This window comes from Scatophagus argus, chromosome 8 (genome assembly GCF_020382885.2).
Source record: "Scatophagus argus isolate fScaArg1 chromosome 8, fScaArg1.pri, whole genome shotgun sequence".
NCBI lineage: Eukaryota > Metazoa > Chordata > Actinopteri > Scatophagidae > Scatophagus > Scatophagus argus.
In genome coordinates, this window is record NC_058500.1 from 17302691 (window position 1) to 17318125 (window position 15435).

The 15435-nt window shown below is 39.0% G+C and overlaps 1 protein-coding gene and 1 long non-coding RNA gene across 2 annotated transcripts in view; both read left to right on the top strand.

The window, feature by feature from the left end:
• Positions 1 to 4132: 4132 nt before the first annotated feature.
• sema3bl (sema domain, immunoglobulin domain (Ig), short basic domain, secreted, (semaphorin) 3bl) overlaps positions 4133 to 15435 on the top strand; it is a 62885-nt gene continuing 51582 nt past the window's right edge. Inside the window, exon 1 of the mRNA XM_046396324.1 lies at positions 4133 to 4548. Within this exon, the coding sequence (XP_046252280.1) occupies positions 4443 to 4548 (106 nt within the window). The 5' untranslated portion in view covers positions 4133 to 4442. The remainder of the gene's footprint in view (positions 4549 to 15435) is intronic.
• On the top strand, positions 13314 to 14987 carry LOC124063053. The gene is made up of 3 exons (XR_006844040.1): positions 13314 to 13722; positions 13927 to 14643; positions 14756 to 14987. It is a non-coding gene; the product is annotated as an uncharacterized LOC124063053 (long non-coding RNA).

The window sequence follows — 15435 nt, forward strand, 5'->3', positions numbered from 1 at the left end:
ATTTTTCCTGCCTCATGCCAAATTTGCATGCAAATTGTTAAAAGTCAGTGAGCTTTTTGTGTGAAGGTAGTTTGGAATTATACAAGTTAAAATGAAAACTGTGTTTCAGGTGCACATGAAAACATGCACATGCCACTGAAAAATCAAAAGCTGTTGCATATTGAATGTCATAATAATCCATTTGATGATTAACAGGGTGAGTCTTATTTACTGAGTGGCACATACTGCCACCAGTTGCCACAACCACCAAAGAGGACAAACATTTTTTTTTTATCTTCTCCTGGACTCTACTGTGGCTTCTGAAAATTAACAAGCTAACACCTTCCATTATATCCTTTGATTTCAGTGGAAGCAATACAACCATTATTATGCTGCAATGGCATTATATGATATTTTAATGTAACAAAGTGTATCTTAGTGTATGTGCTCAGCTGTGGGTTGACACTGCTCACTACACTACCACCACTCCATGGTCTCTCTCCACTCACTGTGACTTTCCATCTTCACTTTGTCCTTTACTGTGTCTCTACTCATGTCAACTCCATTATCTGGGCTTATACTCTTATTGCCAAGTAAGATGAAACATTTATGAACCCTCGGGCGCATACACAAACACCAGCTGTCTCCATGCCTTTTGCCGCAAAATTGTTCTCCATCCGCTATTTCTGCCATACCTCCCACATTGTGAATTTATGAACTTCTGCCCTGCCATTCCCAATCATCACTCATGGAGCGCCAGTCTGATTTGTCAAAGTGACACAATGTCAAGATGCTGGTAAGTGGTCTTACGTTTCATTTCCACTGACAGCTTGAAGAGCGTAATTCAGGCCCGGGAGGATCCTAGGAGGCGCAAAAGAAGGTCCTCCACTCAGACAGTACAATTCAATCAGACAATTGACCGCAGATCTTAAACAGGGGAAATTCAGAGAAGTACTGCGTTCCTTTCAGAGTGAATTACATTGTTCAAAAGTTTGGATGGCAAAACTGAGACACAAAATGATCCTTTGTGGGAGTTTTAAGAGCAAGCACCACACTTGGAACCCATATGAGTACTGTCTGTGATTGGCAATGACACTGAGGAATTTAGTTAGAGAAAAGAAGAATAATCCAGGGCAAATTCATTTTGTTTAATCAGCCCAGTTCTCATGTTCCTCTTACAGTCTTGTGGGTAAAGAGCCATTTCTTCTCTCAGGTCATTTCCAGTTACCAGTACAATACAGAGAACACTCATTGACAAGGATGGTAAGGTGGCCGGTGTTTCTACATTAATTAATCCAGCTCTTGAACACTCACAGTGCTTGTGGCCTCTTGTGATACTTTCCCACGTCTGTTTGTCCTTCAAAAAGATTCTGCATTTGGACAAGTGCTGTCCAATCACGAGCCACTGAGGACTGAGAGCACTTCAGTCTGACAAAAACACTGATGAGGGCAGCTTCAATCACAGGTGGTCGTTAATTTGTGAAATTAGTTGGTGTGTTGTTTACTTTTAGTTAGTTAATTCACTTTGTCTTTGCAATTTATTACAGCTGCAGCGTGACCAATGTCAATTTACTGTTGTTATTTGCATAAAATACAACTGCACACTTAATTTGCAATGTGTTCTTGTTGTTGCAAACAACATGCATGAGCAAAGGCTTTAGAAATGATGATGAATTCTATGTTTTGCAAATTATTAAATTAAATTATTTATTGTTTGGACATAATTTGATCAATGCTTTTTATCATAGAGAGACAGTAAAAGGCCACACTAGAGTGGTTTGTGTGTGTAGGCGACACTGTAAAAAAGACAAACAAACAGCCAAAACCAAGATGTTTACAAGATGTTCTTGAGCACATGCATAAATATCCTTATTCTTATCCTTTACACAATCATGTCAACAAAGCGATGAACCTCATCCCTTCCTTGCTTGTGAACGAGTGAGCCTTTGAAGGATACCCTTTTCATACCCAGTCATGATACTATCACCTGTCACCAATGACCCTGTTTACCTGTAGTATACAACTTTCCCAGTCTTTTGTTGGTTGTATCCCAACTGAATTGAAGTGAATTGTTGGCATCAAATTCAGAATAAGCAAGAAGTTACAAAAATCAATGGAGTTGATAAGCAAAACTTTAAATATGTTGTCTTCGTGCTGTTTTCAGTTGAGTATATGTCAAAAGGTATTAGCAACTTATGACATTCTGTTTTATTTTTGTTTTACACAGTGTGCCAAATATTTTTGACCAGTACTTTTTCTTTAATACTTTAGTTACTAAAACTTATGTACTTTTATTTAAGTGAGCTTTTTCATGCAGGACTTTTACTTGTAATGGAATATTTTCCCATTGCTGTGTTGATACTTATACTTGAGTAAGGTGTCAGTATACTTCTACCTATGCCAGAGGAATAAGCACAAAGATAACATTTCTTATGCAGTTTCATACAGTGATAATCAGTTCTTTGATTTAAATGAATTATTTTCAGAGATTGTAATGATTGATGGATTCATGAACATACCCATTCATCTTTTAAGAATTTTAAATGATTAAAGGGGCATTAAATAAATGTAAACAAACTACAGTCAAAACCATAAACTATCCCCACACCGTCACTGGCAGCCTCGACTGACCCACATACAACACGTTACCTTATGCATCATGCCGTCTGATCTTGTAACGGCTGTATTGCTTTCTGAACAGGAGTAAACACAGATCCTGTATCAGAGTTTCTGGCAACAGCATATAATGAAACCTGGGAAAGGCAGATGGAAAAATCCTTTCAAACATGTTTGTTCTTTAAACACTACAAAAAACATGTGCCTGCAGACAAAGACAAGTAGCAACATCTTTATTTCATCATTGAGCATCAGTGTTTATTTGAAACACAATCTTAGCATGTTACCACTGGAATGAGTTGGAGACTACCCATTGTCAGCGCTGTGGTCTAATTTGCCTACTATAGTTATGCAAAGGTATTTCGATGATTTCTCTCAGGGACTTGCTAATGCTTTGAATAGGTCGTGTAGCATTTTAAAGGATCTTTCTTTACTGGAAATTGATAAGAAAACTGTGAGAGATCACGGCATAAAGACATTTAAGCTTGTGAGATCCCTGTTATTCTCAAGATATAACATATTGCAAATACATATTTGAGGTTTTGTTGGCATATGCCATATGTAAGATATACTCAGAATGTGCACTTTTAGTACATAAATCCATAAATAAGACATGTACCAAATGTAAGCCTTGCAATGATTTGACAAAAGCTAAGAGGGGGAATCAAACCCACTGATCACTGATCGGATGGGATGGTTCCAAGTCTTCAGTACACCTACAAGACATGCTTTCATTTCAAACACCCAGCATTCCTAATCTCTCTCTCTCTCTCTCTCTCTCTCTCTCTCTCTCTCTCTCTGCCCAGTTTTTGCCACCCAGTCTTCATGAAACATGTACAGGAGCCTCTTTCCTGGTCCAAATGAGCATTCCCAAAAGGCTTGGGGTTGTAGGAACACTGACATCTTGAATGGACCTCCCTCACTTTGCCCTGACCGTTGTGTTCATGTGTAGGCTTGCTCATGAATAGATGTACATGGAAAGAGGCCTTGAGAAGGTACACCGTGACTTAATTAAACTACCGAACAAGTCCCTTTGGCATTGAAGGGGTTAAGAAAGGCCAAGTATGCACAGGGCTCAGCAGCGGACAGAAACGGGATCATCTGGCAGCAAGTCTTCCTCAAGGCTCTCATAGGTCCATACCTTATTTACTTAAAGGGGCGGTTCAGCCAAAATACAAAACATATAATACATTTTTAAAACATTAGCTTTTAACTTGAACTGAGCATTTAGCTACAAATTTTCTCATCTGTCTGGAATTGAACATATCAACACCACCAAATTCAGCTTTTGGTTTTGTATCTGTTGTATTTTCTTCTCTACTCTTCTATTTTAACCTTTATGAAAGTTTACTATGTACTTAAATGGACTTTACTTGATACTGAAATTGTGTTATTAATCATCTGGAAGAGCGCGCCTCCAAGTGCGCCTAATTTGGAGAGAATCTGTTGTGCGTAAACCTTCCCCTCGGCAGGTCACTGAGCGCTACTGCTCTCTCTGTCTCTCTACTCGCTGTAAAGGCGTGGTCTCTCTCTCTCTCTCTCGCTCTCTCTCTCTTCTCTGTTGGGAAGCTGGTAGTAGACGCTAGTCGGAGGAGCCTCTAGAGTCAGTGAATCACCTCATAAGCCCGGGCAGAGCGGCAGTCACTCTGCGGAGAGGACACCCAGCTGCCAAGTCAAAGACAGTTTTACGCACGCTGGAGCTACCTGACAGCGCAAATGTCGGCATCCTGAGAAAAGGAGATCCAGCACAAACTTTCCCCTAAATTTTCCCGGAATATTTTGGCTTGATTGTTTATAATACATTTTGAAATTGTGAGTTAAAAGCCACGGCACGTGTGCCCAGCAGAATGAAGGGATTTACACCTTTCTGTGATATGATTATTCTTGCGCTACTTGTCGCCACTGTGTCAGCGACCAAGTTAAATGTACCGCGACTGAGGCTATCATACAAAGGTAAGATAGTCTATCTGTCTGTCTGTCTGTCTGTCTACGCGGGTGCTCTCCCCTCTGTGCGCGCGTGCCTTACAGGTGACATTAATTGGCGTCTGTCTGAGCCAAATAGCCCATTTGGAGTCTCTTCATTTCGAATGAATGTCTGGTTGAATGTCTGAAAGTCTCTTTTAACGAACCTTAAGGTTTATTTATTTTTTTAAATTGTGCATTTATTTCAAACCACCTTTTCTCTCTTCGCGGTGGTCTGAGCTGGAAGCTTTAAATCTGAGTCGATGTTTTGGCTACTGTTTTGGGTCTTTATGTGCTTTAGGAAGCTCACACACGTTAATTTACTGGTTTCCAGGTTGAATCCTCTCAGCAGTGCAGGCGGGGTGTCCAGCCAGAGGAGATTTTGGCTGAGGTTCATCGGCTCTGCGGTTGGATACACCGGGGCGCGATCGTCTCATTATGAAACTTTATTAGGAACGGCAACCGCAACGAAATACCTAGCAAGGATGTTACATAGCTAATTATAGTTTATATATGGTTATTGGCATTATGTCATTCGGTTTAGACTTAATAGCTCAGATCAGTCTGTTCAGTCTGTCCAAACTCAATAATAATCTTTATTCAAACACTGCAAAAGAAGTTTCTGTTGATGTGCTTTTAGTTGCTCACATGTAGAATGCTGATATAGTTTCATATTTTACCAAACTGAAACATTGCCATATACATATATTTTTTTTTTGGCAACCTCACATACCGTGTCCTCTCTCCTTCCCTCTAATGTGAACCTGGTTGTTGACCATGACTCACTCAAGTTTAATGATAATAGGCCAGTAAAGGACCCGTTGGGTGTGTGTGTGTGTGTGTGTTTAAGTGCTGTTGACTGTATTGTTGCCAAACTGCGCTCATTGTTTCGTGCAATCATCATCAGCGATAGATATCACACAGGATTTCCTCCTGTTTACCTCCATGATTTCAGGAGTAAAGTCACCATCTGAGTTTACTGGTCTTCCTGTTCGACTGGAAATACTGCTGAAGAGAGAGAGAGAGATAGAAAGAGTTGTGAATACACACTGAGGTTTTCGGGCAACACAGGAGAAATGCAGATGCATGAAGAAATAGCAAAAATCTGAAGTTTTACATACTTGCTTTACACACATTTGGCAGACCTTCTATCAACTTGCTTCTGTTGGATGGAAATGTTAGTAGGTAGATCTGTTGGTCTTTAAAACATATTAAAACCTTTTTCCTGGTCCTTCATTGGATAAACCCTAAAAGGTCCTTCATTGGATAAACCCTAAAAGGTCCTTCATTGGATAAACCCTAACCCCCCCCCCCCCCCCCCCCCCCCCCCCTCCACAACACACACACACACACACACATTTCTATAGTGACAACATCAGGTCAACATTTCTCCTTGTACACAACAAAAATCTAAATCTAATGGACAAATCACCATGAAATCTTCTGAACACTTTCTTGCTCTCTTGAGGACAATGACTTTATTTATTTATTTATTTTTTTAGCACTTTCAGCTTTCACCAAACCAAAGGCTAAAATCTAAAATTTGCACATATTATATCTTATATCATGGGTAGATTATCCTGACATCTCCTGAGGATATTAATGCTGCGATGGGAATTAACCACTTTAATTTTGTTTGACTATGTGGCCTTTCCTGTTGCACCACTCACAGAACAAATGTAATATTTCCAGCCTCACTTCTGGGGTTCTATTGCAAAACTGTTGCAGCATATTGTTTGTAACTTTTAGTTTAACACTTTAGCTTTGTGGAATAATGTAGTAAACACTGTGGTCAGTAGCGAGAGGTGCCATGTTGCACTTACATTATGGCTTTTCCAAAAAGTCAGTGTAGTGTGACAAAATGTGACAAACTTCGTATTTCAATACCCAAATTTGATGTTATTGTTTTGTAACTTCATAATGTCTTCAGAAGCAATGTTCATGACTCTGTTTTTAAAAAAAGAAAAATCAGTGAATTTTAACTTTCGATGTGAAAATTGGTTTTAAATGAAGGAACACTGCTATACCATAGACTTTACTGGATGGTATTTTTGGACTTGAAAAGATGATATCTCGAAGATCCTACAACATGGTTAGGATGCAGAGTGCAGCGAAGCTCCGTTATTGAGCAAACAAAGTCATGCCATGGGAAAACACTTTGAGCGGAAAAAGCAGCGCCCAGGATTGTGAGTCACTGTGTATTACATAGATCCATTTTCATTCTGGTCTAGCAATAAACAGCAACGCACTGAAAAACACTCAACCCTCATTTTGCGAGCATCATGAGGAGTGTGGGAAGAAACTCCTCCAATAAGATTTTCATTACTGACCAACCAGTTTCTCACTTCCTCTCTAGGCCTAGGCGACCTCACTGTTGACCCCACATTTTGCCCTGTTTTACATAATTTTCCACTTGATTCAAGTTTTTAATTTCATTGTTGACTTTCAGCGATAAATCATTGATTACCTTTTTGTCTCATCCTCCCATTCATCAGTTTAATTTCTCACTCCTCTCTTTAACTTCAGTGTTCTTTCTGTCCCTTCTGTTTGTGTCTCTTCCACCAAAACCCCCTCTCTCATTATTACCCAGAGAAGGCCAGAGGGTGTTTGTATTCCCAGGAGGATGTAGAGGTAATTTAGCAACAGGAAAGCTGTCATTATCTCATTTCAATCAATTAGTGGGTAGAAGTTCAAGCAGGAAGGCCATTTATAGCCCCAAACTATTAATGCATTTGTACTCCTCTTCTCTCTTCATGCTTACATCAGACATTCCAGTCAGCACACATTTAGCGATGTGCAGGTACAAATGTGTAGCAAAACAGGGCCAAAGCTGAAAGGTGAATCTTTTTTGGACATCTATTTTACGTATAACCTTTCGACATCAGTTAAACAACTTTATTTCAGTGTGAAGCACATGCCTGAATGCATTAAACATTATTGAAACAACTATGATACGTAACCTAAATGTCTAAAAATGCACTAAATTTAGGCTATTGTTGACCTCCAGCTAAATCAGTCTTTTCTCTTTCATTAATTTTCTCTTCTCTTCCTCCCTGATCATTTCTTCTGTCATGGGATGCTGCAGTCATCTCAATGTCGCATGTTCCGAGAAAAATTTAAACACCTAATTTACAATTCAAACTCTCAACAACAAAAGTGAGAATGTGGGTGTGTATGTGTGTTCGTGTGTGTGTTACACGAGGTGACACTGAGGCGTCGAGGTATGTGATGTGTGTGTGTGTGTGTGTATATGGTTGGCTGGACTCCCAGCCTTCTGCTAAGCATCCATACCAACCTCCAGTCCCCTCCCATTCATTTGTATTCCCTGTGTCTATTTGTGTACAACACACACTGACTTCGGACACACACACTCTAATACAATATTCACTTTGTCTCTACAAAGGCAGGGGGGCACTTGAAAACACCAATGCACACATCAGCGTCCTATTTTGATCAGATTGCATTAGTTCTCAGAGTGAAGGGTTCTGTTTGTTTTCGCTTACAGCCAGTGAATAAATGAGTTTGTTTTCTCAGTCGGCGGTGCCCAGATGCATACATATAGACGGGTGTTAGTTGTTCTTAGGCGGAGCGGGATAATCTGTCACCGGGAGTCTGTCGGAGACTCCAGAGCTGCTCGAATGTGGGGCGTCTCCCATCCTTTCATCTTTCAGCTCTTTTCCTTCCTTTGTCCATTCTTTTTAATCTTTCTTTCTGTTTTGCATGCATATCTCCTTCCTATGCTCAACATAATAACTCAGTTAAAGCAATCTTCCACTTTCTTGCATTTCCCAAGTTCGGTTTAAGTGTTTCCAGGCCTGTGGACCAATTTAAGGAAACAGCAAAGGAGAGAAAATGAGGAAGCAAAAGAGAGAAAGTTGAAGGTTTACCAAGCACGCCAACCGGTCTGTTGGCCGCAGGTTTTTTACAAGGGTGTATATAATTCAGTTCTAAGAGATGTTGGAAAGAAGAGAGGATTTTAGAGGTTTTAGTGTTTTAGTAATGGTTGACATGTGTTTAAATCTCAAATATTTGTGTAAGGTCTTAACGTATAGTCAAGGGGGTCTTTGGCCCGCAGGCACAATAGCCAGTATTTTAAGATTGACGTATATGAACAACAGTCCAAATAGGTTACTAAAAGAAAGAAAAGGTAGAAATGATAAGAAACAGTCTGAACACAAAGCTCTGATCCAGGTGACAGCTGTAATCCTTTATTGAATTCAGCTGTAAAAGCCACTTTAGTTTTGGAGAGATGTGTTTAAAGGAGTTAAAACAGTTTGATAAGATCTCCAAGCTTTCATGCAAAGATGGAAGGGCATGTTAACGTTAGTCACATATTTCTAAGGTTTTGTATGTAAATTTGAGTCCCAATTTAACAAACTTATATCCCTGTAATGGCATTCAATGTGCATGCCTTTGAAATAATTTAATTAGCATATATATTGTGGGGGTGTATTATGAAAGAATGAAAGAACAGGATACAAGCCGTGCATTCCGTATGATTATAAGAATCTCTACTATATATATGTCATATGTAATCAAATTAAAAATATCCACCCATCTGTTATACTTCTTTCAGTGACCCGACTATGAGTAAGTGTGTTATTTTTATTTTTACTGGTATTTTTAGTGAATGGTTTTTGTAAGACAGGTGATATACATTTTTTTTTCTAACAGTGGTTTTATTTTTAATAGCAGATATATGAAACGGCACAAAAACGCTCTGTCTGATCTATGACAACCACTTATACTTAGTTTGGAGGCTACATAGACAGTGTGGAGAGGTTTTGTGTCTGGTATGTCGACCTGCTGACAGGGGAAACACACTACATGTACTACAGGCATGATGTGAGGGATGAAGATCGAGTGTGTCAGAGAAGGAAAAGAGAAAGGCAAAGTGAGTATGTTGGACATAGATATCTGTGCGCTGAGCTGTCAGTGTAGGTGTTTTTTATTTGCCATTTATGTGTGTGTTTGTGTAGGTGTCACTGTGTGGGTGGGGAAATGTGTGTGACCCTGTACATGTGTTTGTGTGTGTGTGCGTGTGCATGAAATAAAAGGAGCTGTATTGCTTCTGATGTACACATCTGTGTATTTCAAGGTGTCACTTGTGAGTCATGTCAACAGCATCTCTCATGCTACAGCTTTTAGGTGGCGGCCTGGATAGATCACAGACGACACACAGATGGAGGAAGCAGAGAAAAGGGGGCGAGATAACTGACAGTCAGTGTGTGAGAGATGGGGAGCTGGAAAAAGGTTGAGATGAACACAGGGATCAGATCAGATCAGAGAGCACAGATGGAGAGGCAGCTGTGGTGAGAAGAGAGAAGGTGCCTGGGATGTTTGAGGGAAAAGAAAAAAGACAGGAAGATAAAAGACACATACACTAAAGAGAATTCACACTTTGAAAAGCCACAAGGAGGGCCCAGATAAGAAAACATTTGTGTAAGAAATCCTTTATAAACACTGGGGATGAAAATTGTTTCTGTTGGCTGGGATAGAACCGCAACTTGTCATGCCAATAAAGAATAACTCCACTGTTGACTGCTCCTATTGTTTCTCCTGTCAGATGCTGCCATTTATGATGGAAATTAGATTAGCTCTCATTTCTTGACAGACCAAATTTGAAATGAACCTGGATAAGTTTGGTAGATCAAATGTTTCATCTCAGTTAAGAAAAAGCAGAAGCAGGTTTTTTTTTTTTACGCCAGTAAACACATTTAATTTTATTATCAGGGAGATGGCACCTTACCTTTGATTTAATATAGGAAAGAAAATTTTCAAGAAATAAAGGTTATCCAAAGTCAACTTTATTGTCAATTCTGCCATATGTGCAGCGCATACAGGGGATTGAAACTGCGTTACTTTAAGACCCACAGTACAGTAAGTAAACTAAGTAACTAACTAAGTAAACTAAGTAAAAAATGTAAACATATACATGTATATATGTACACACACACACACACACACACACAAAACTAAGGGCATGCAAAATAAACTAAATAAGATAAAAATCGTATATATATAATAACTTAAGGCACATAACAGGACAAAGTGAATAATAATATTAAATATAATCATAGAAAGTACTTATTTCTTCATAGTTAATGCAGTGTACTTATGCTTTGTGTTACAATGGTCAGCTATAAATGGTGAGACTGATCCAACTGTGGGGAAAGCAGACAACAAAGAAAAATCTTGATTTGATCACTCCTTTTTTGCCTCTCATGAATGGCTATAATATAAGTTCAAGGTTTATAATATAAAAATGGTCTTTACTGTCATATAGTATTTTATTTTATAATATTTCATCATTTTCTGTACATAAACAACTGTCTATCAAATCAAATAACGAAAGTACAGTTCAATATTATTTCAACAATATTTATTATCAGTTTTCACTAGAGAAATTATAAACAATAAATGCTCTCATTCATTTAAGCTGTTTTCTAACTGTCACCAAATGTTATGAAAAGATGAGACCCAACAATGAATTGGCCCAAATAAGTATAATCTATTTAACAAGGCCTATTGTAGCTTTTTAAATATGGGGCTGAGTGCCAAAGAAAGGTATGGAGGTCAGAGAGTTTTCAGGCAGACAAGGACATTGTTGGTTTTAGTCTTTTACAAAATTTGTTGATGGGCCAAAAACATCACATATCAGGTTCAGCCATCACTAGTGAGTCTGGGTGTCTCTGGGTGGATTTAGCACCTAATAAAAGTTTTACAGAATCCTATTTCATATCTAAGCTATAGGTAAATGTTGAAAAGGCAAACTGTAAAGCATAAATAAGACTGGATAAACACCACACCACATCCCTTAAAATCCAGTGATAAACTGATAAACCCCTGCGGGATCCGAACAGCTTAGCTTTGCTGAATAGCATGTCAAGATAATCACTGCAATGATACCTCTTAAAGGTCAGTGCATACAGGCCTAAGCTGTGAATTAAAACATGTGCCCCTAATGTTGGCATGAATCAACTGGCTAAAAGATAAATGGAAAAGGGGGAATGAAAGAAGAGAAAACATCAATGAATTCCAAAGAACAAAGTAAGAAGAGGACAGAGGCTAAAGAGAGGGAAGTAATGAATGAAAGATCTTTGAATGCAGGGGGAAAACAAATGATGGATCCATGAAAGAGGAAGAGAGCGAATAAAAAGAGGAAAAAGCGAACATTAGATGGAGATGGAAATACCAGAGCTAGGCAGATAAAAAGAGGTCATGGTACCGTAGTGGAGAGAGATAAAGGGATGAAAAATAGAGCGCGGCTAAGAAAATGAAAAGGAAAAGAAGAGACAAGAGGTTGAAAGAGTGGAGAGAAGGGAGATGGAAGAATGACAGATAGATAGATGAAAGGAAGAGAGAAGCTAACCTGAAAGCTGAAAGACAGTGGTCTCTTTGAAAAGCAAAGGTTGAGGGTTCAAGTCCCAACAATGTGGCTTTGACCGTCTGACATGTAGATCACAATTACACACTGGAGTTAGGAGAGGTGTGTTTGTCTGTGTATGTGTGCGTCTCACATAGCAGGAGTATCTGGTATCTCTTTCCCCTGTGAAATCTTTAGGTCTAGGTCTAATTCTTGTCTGACTAACATGTCCAAGTTAAAGAATGTGTGTGTGTGGACATTTAGTTTTTAACATTTCAATCACACACGTGTTGTTGTACACTGAAGGCATGACTACGATCACACTGGTATGACTGACCTCATAGTATTTAATTAATTTTGTTATTTTAGAGAAAATATAAAAATACTGAGATATAAATTGTATAAAAATTAGATATTATATATATATATATATTCTACATGTTTATTTTTCTGACTTGTCCTTTACTACATGTGTTGGGCCAGAAATTTGAAGCAGCTGACTTGATGAACTGAAAATGTTGCAAACTATCATAATAATAAACTTTATATCTATAGGTAGTGCTTGGTCCATAATTGACAAAAGCTGAATTTTGATTTTCTTTTGACTTTTCCTGGAAATCTTCAATAAACAAGCAGGAAATGATCACACGATTCTTAAAAGCAAATAGTGAACAAGGCAGTTAGCAATGTAGCTTGGTCCTAGCACATTAAGGGCTTTGTATATAAGGAGGAGAACCTTGAAATCAATTCTAAATGTTATAGGAAGCCATTGAGGGGATGCTTTGAAGGTATAGGAAAAATTGTTTTGTCAATTTGTTATTGTGGGACCTGGAATTTAGATCTGAATCAGGGACCCAAACGCAAACACTTACAATGGAAGATTTAATTTCAGGGATTTTTAGGTAGCTTTTCTCTTTGCTTTAGGGCAGACTAGTAGGATTTCAGTTTCATCCTAATTTAACTTGCACATCCCTTTAGTCTAAAAAAGGTGGGTACTAATGGAATCTATAGGTGGAGCATCACTCAGTTCAGCAGAGATGTACAGCAGGGTGTCATCTGTATAAATATGTTCTGTCGAATGACATTGCCAAGTGGCAGCATGTGTAGTGAGAATAAAAATTAAACAAGTCAGGTCTAACCAAGGTTGGACATTGAAATACAAAAAGTAACACAGGCTTTACTGTATTCAGACACTGAATGCTAGTCTCTGTCTTGATAAAGGTTTGTGGAATATTATGGCATCAGGGACAGTTGGCCATTTTATCCTTGGAGAGGACTGAAGTGTTTTATAAAAATATCAGATAAAAACAAACAAATCAAAAACAAGTTTGACTTAAGAGAGATAATAAACAGCAGTGAAAACGTTGTAGCTACATACACAACAGAAATTCACCTCTGCATTTTTACTGCAGTTGCTGAAATGAATGTGTATCAAGACATATGCACGGTGACAGAAAAAACAAATAGTTCTTATGAATGTATGAAAATAAAAACATAAACCGCTTGTGTAGATTTGGTATGTTTCTCTGGACTTTCAACTTTCCCCACTATTTTCACATTGCTTTTCTTACTGTAACTGTAACTTCCTTTGTTTGGCATTGAAACTGGACTTCACTCATGACATTGTTTGTTATGTAATAAAAATAAACTGAAGAACCTAGCATGGACAGACTCTCCGGGAGAGTCACTGCGAGTGAGTAACTGTCAAATACAGGTCACTACAATCAACTACTTCCTGGATTTCTTCACAAGCTCTTTCTCAAGTCATCATGGAAAGAAGATATAACTTGAGACCAAGGGTAAGATTTTCAGATTAATTCAAGAGAAACCCATCAGAAAGAAACCCATTTTTAAATGAAATTTTGAATGCCAGATATTTACTTGTAACAGATTATTATTACACTGTTCTGCTGCCACTTTTACATGAGTAAAATATCAGAGTGCTATTTCCAGAACTGAAGATGGAACTGCTTTTAGCTAAAATGTATATCTATGTATTTCAGGCATCTGGTCCAACATGGCCCTACCAGTTTGTTCCTCCTCCACCTTGGATGTGCACTCTGATGAGCTCTTCTTTCAGCTTAAGAGAACAAAAAGCTGCTAAATGAAAATACCAGCTTACAGAAGACACTGGGGGGAAATTTACACTTGGCCAAAGAGGACATCAGAAGGTTGGACATGGCTTAAAGGCGACAGAGGAAGGCCGGGAGGAGTACAAGTAGAGAAAGCAAAACATCAGAGAGCATGAAAAAGAAATCTCTTCACTTCAAGAAAGTTTCCAGGCTCAGGAGGAGGCGACAGAAACAGTCCAAGACATCTGGACAAAGGAGTGCTACAAGACAAGGGCTGCCTTTGACAACCAGCTGAAAATGATCCAGTCAATGTGCGACACTCAGTGCGACAAAGACCTTCCCGCAAATGCAGGCTGACCGGCAGAGTGAGGTGAGCCAGCTGCAAGAGCAGATTGTGGAACAGGAGAAAGTGATCAACACAATTTAAGAGGAAATTAAGGTTTGCACAGAACAGCACCTCATTATTTCATCCCAGCTCAGCCTCACGCATTCTCCTCAGAATGAAGTTCAGACATGAAGTTCAGAAGGAGCTGGCTCAGAAGGAAGACAGCTGAGAGAAGAGAAAGAGGCATGAGAAAGAGGATGCCCTGATGAAGGTGGTCAGTCAAACTGAGGATGACCTAAATTGTTTGAAACATCCATCTTCAGGTACTTTGCCTCTCCTTCACATGTCTGTTTGGAATAATGGCTGTGAAGATTCTAACAGCGTGTCTCAAAATTAGCTGTCGGAAGTGATGTGTACTGTCATTTTTTTTTTCAGGCGCCTGTCCTGCTACAGAACAAGCAGAAGTGACCCTCCCACTGCAACCTCTACCCCTTCAGGCCTACTACTCATTACCCCTACTGTCTCTACCAAATTTCTCTTCATCCCTCTACCTCCCATCACCCATCCGCTCCCCTGTCCTTTTCTCTTGTAAAATATTTTAAATGCCTCAATAAATTCCAAAAACGTCAATAATATATGATTTCATCTTTTTTTCTGATGATAGACTTAATATTAATGCAACTGCAGGAAGAGGAGTCTAATGTTTAAGATGATGCAGACTGACAGAGTGGGCGTGAAGCCACCATCAGAGGTCCCATAAAATCAAATGTGAAATTCTTTGTTCAGGTTAGAATGTACATATTGATCAGGTCACCCCGTGACCTTGACAGATAAGCGGTATAGAAAATGGATAGATGGATGGATAGATAGATTTAAGCAAATATGATCATGCTTATTTGCACTCTTCATGAGACTTAAACAGCAGCTTGCCAAATCCAGCCCTCAATGTCCTCAGTGATGGTCGTAGTTTTACCAAGAGCATTACAAATCACAACAGTGGGTGTTCACCAAGGAGGGGGTAAAGTCATAAAAAATTATTTGTCTAAACTTTCTACACTCTGCCACACCCTGACGCCTGAACAAACACAGCAGCTCTCCTCCCTGCTGTCCTCGAG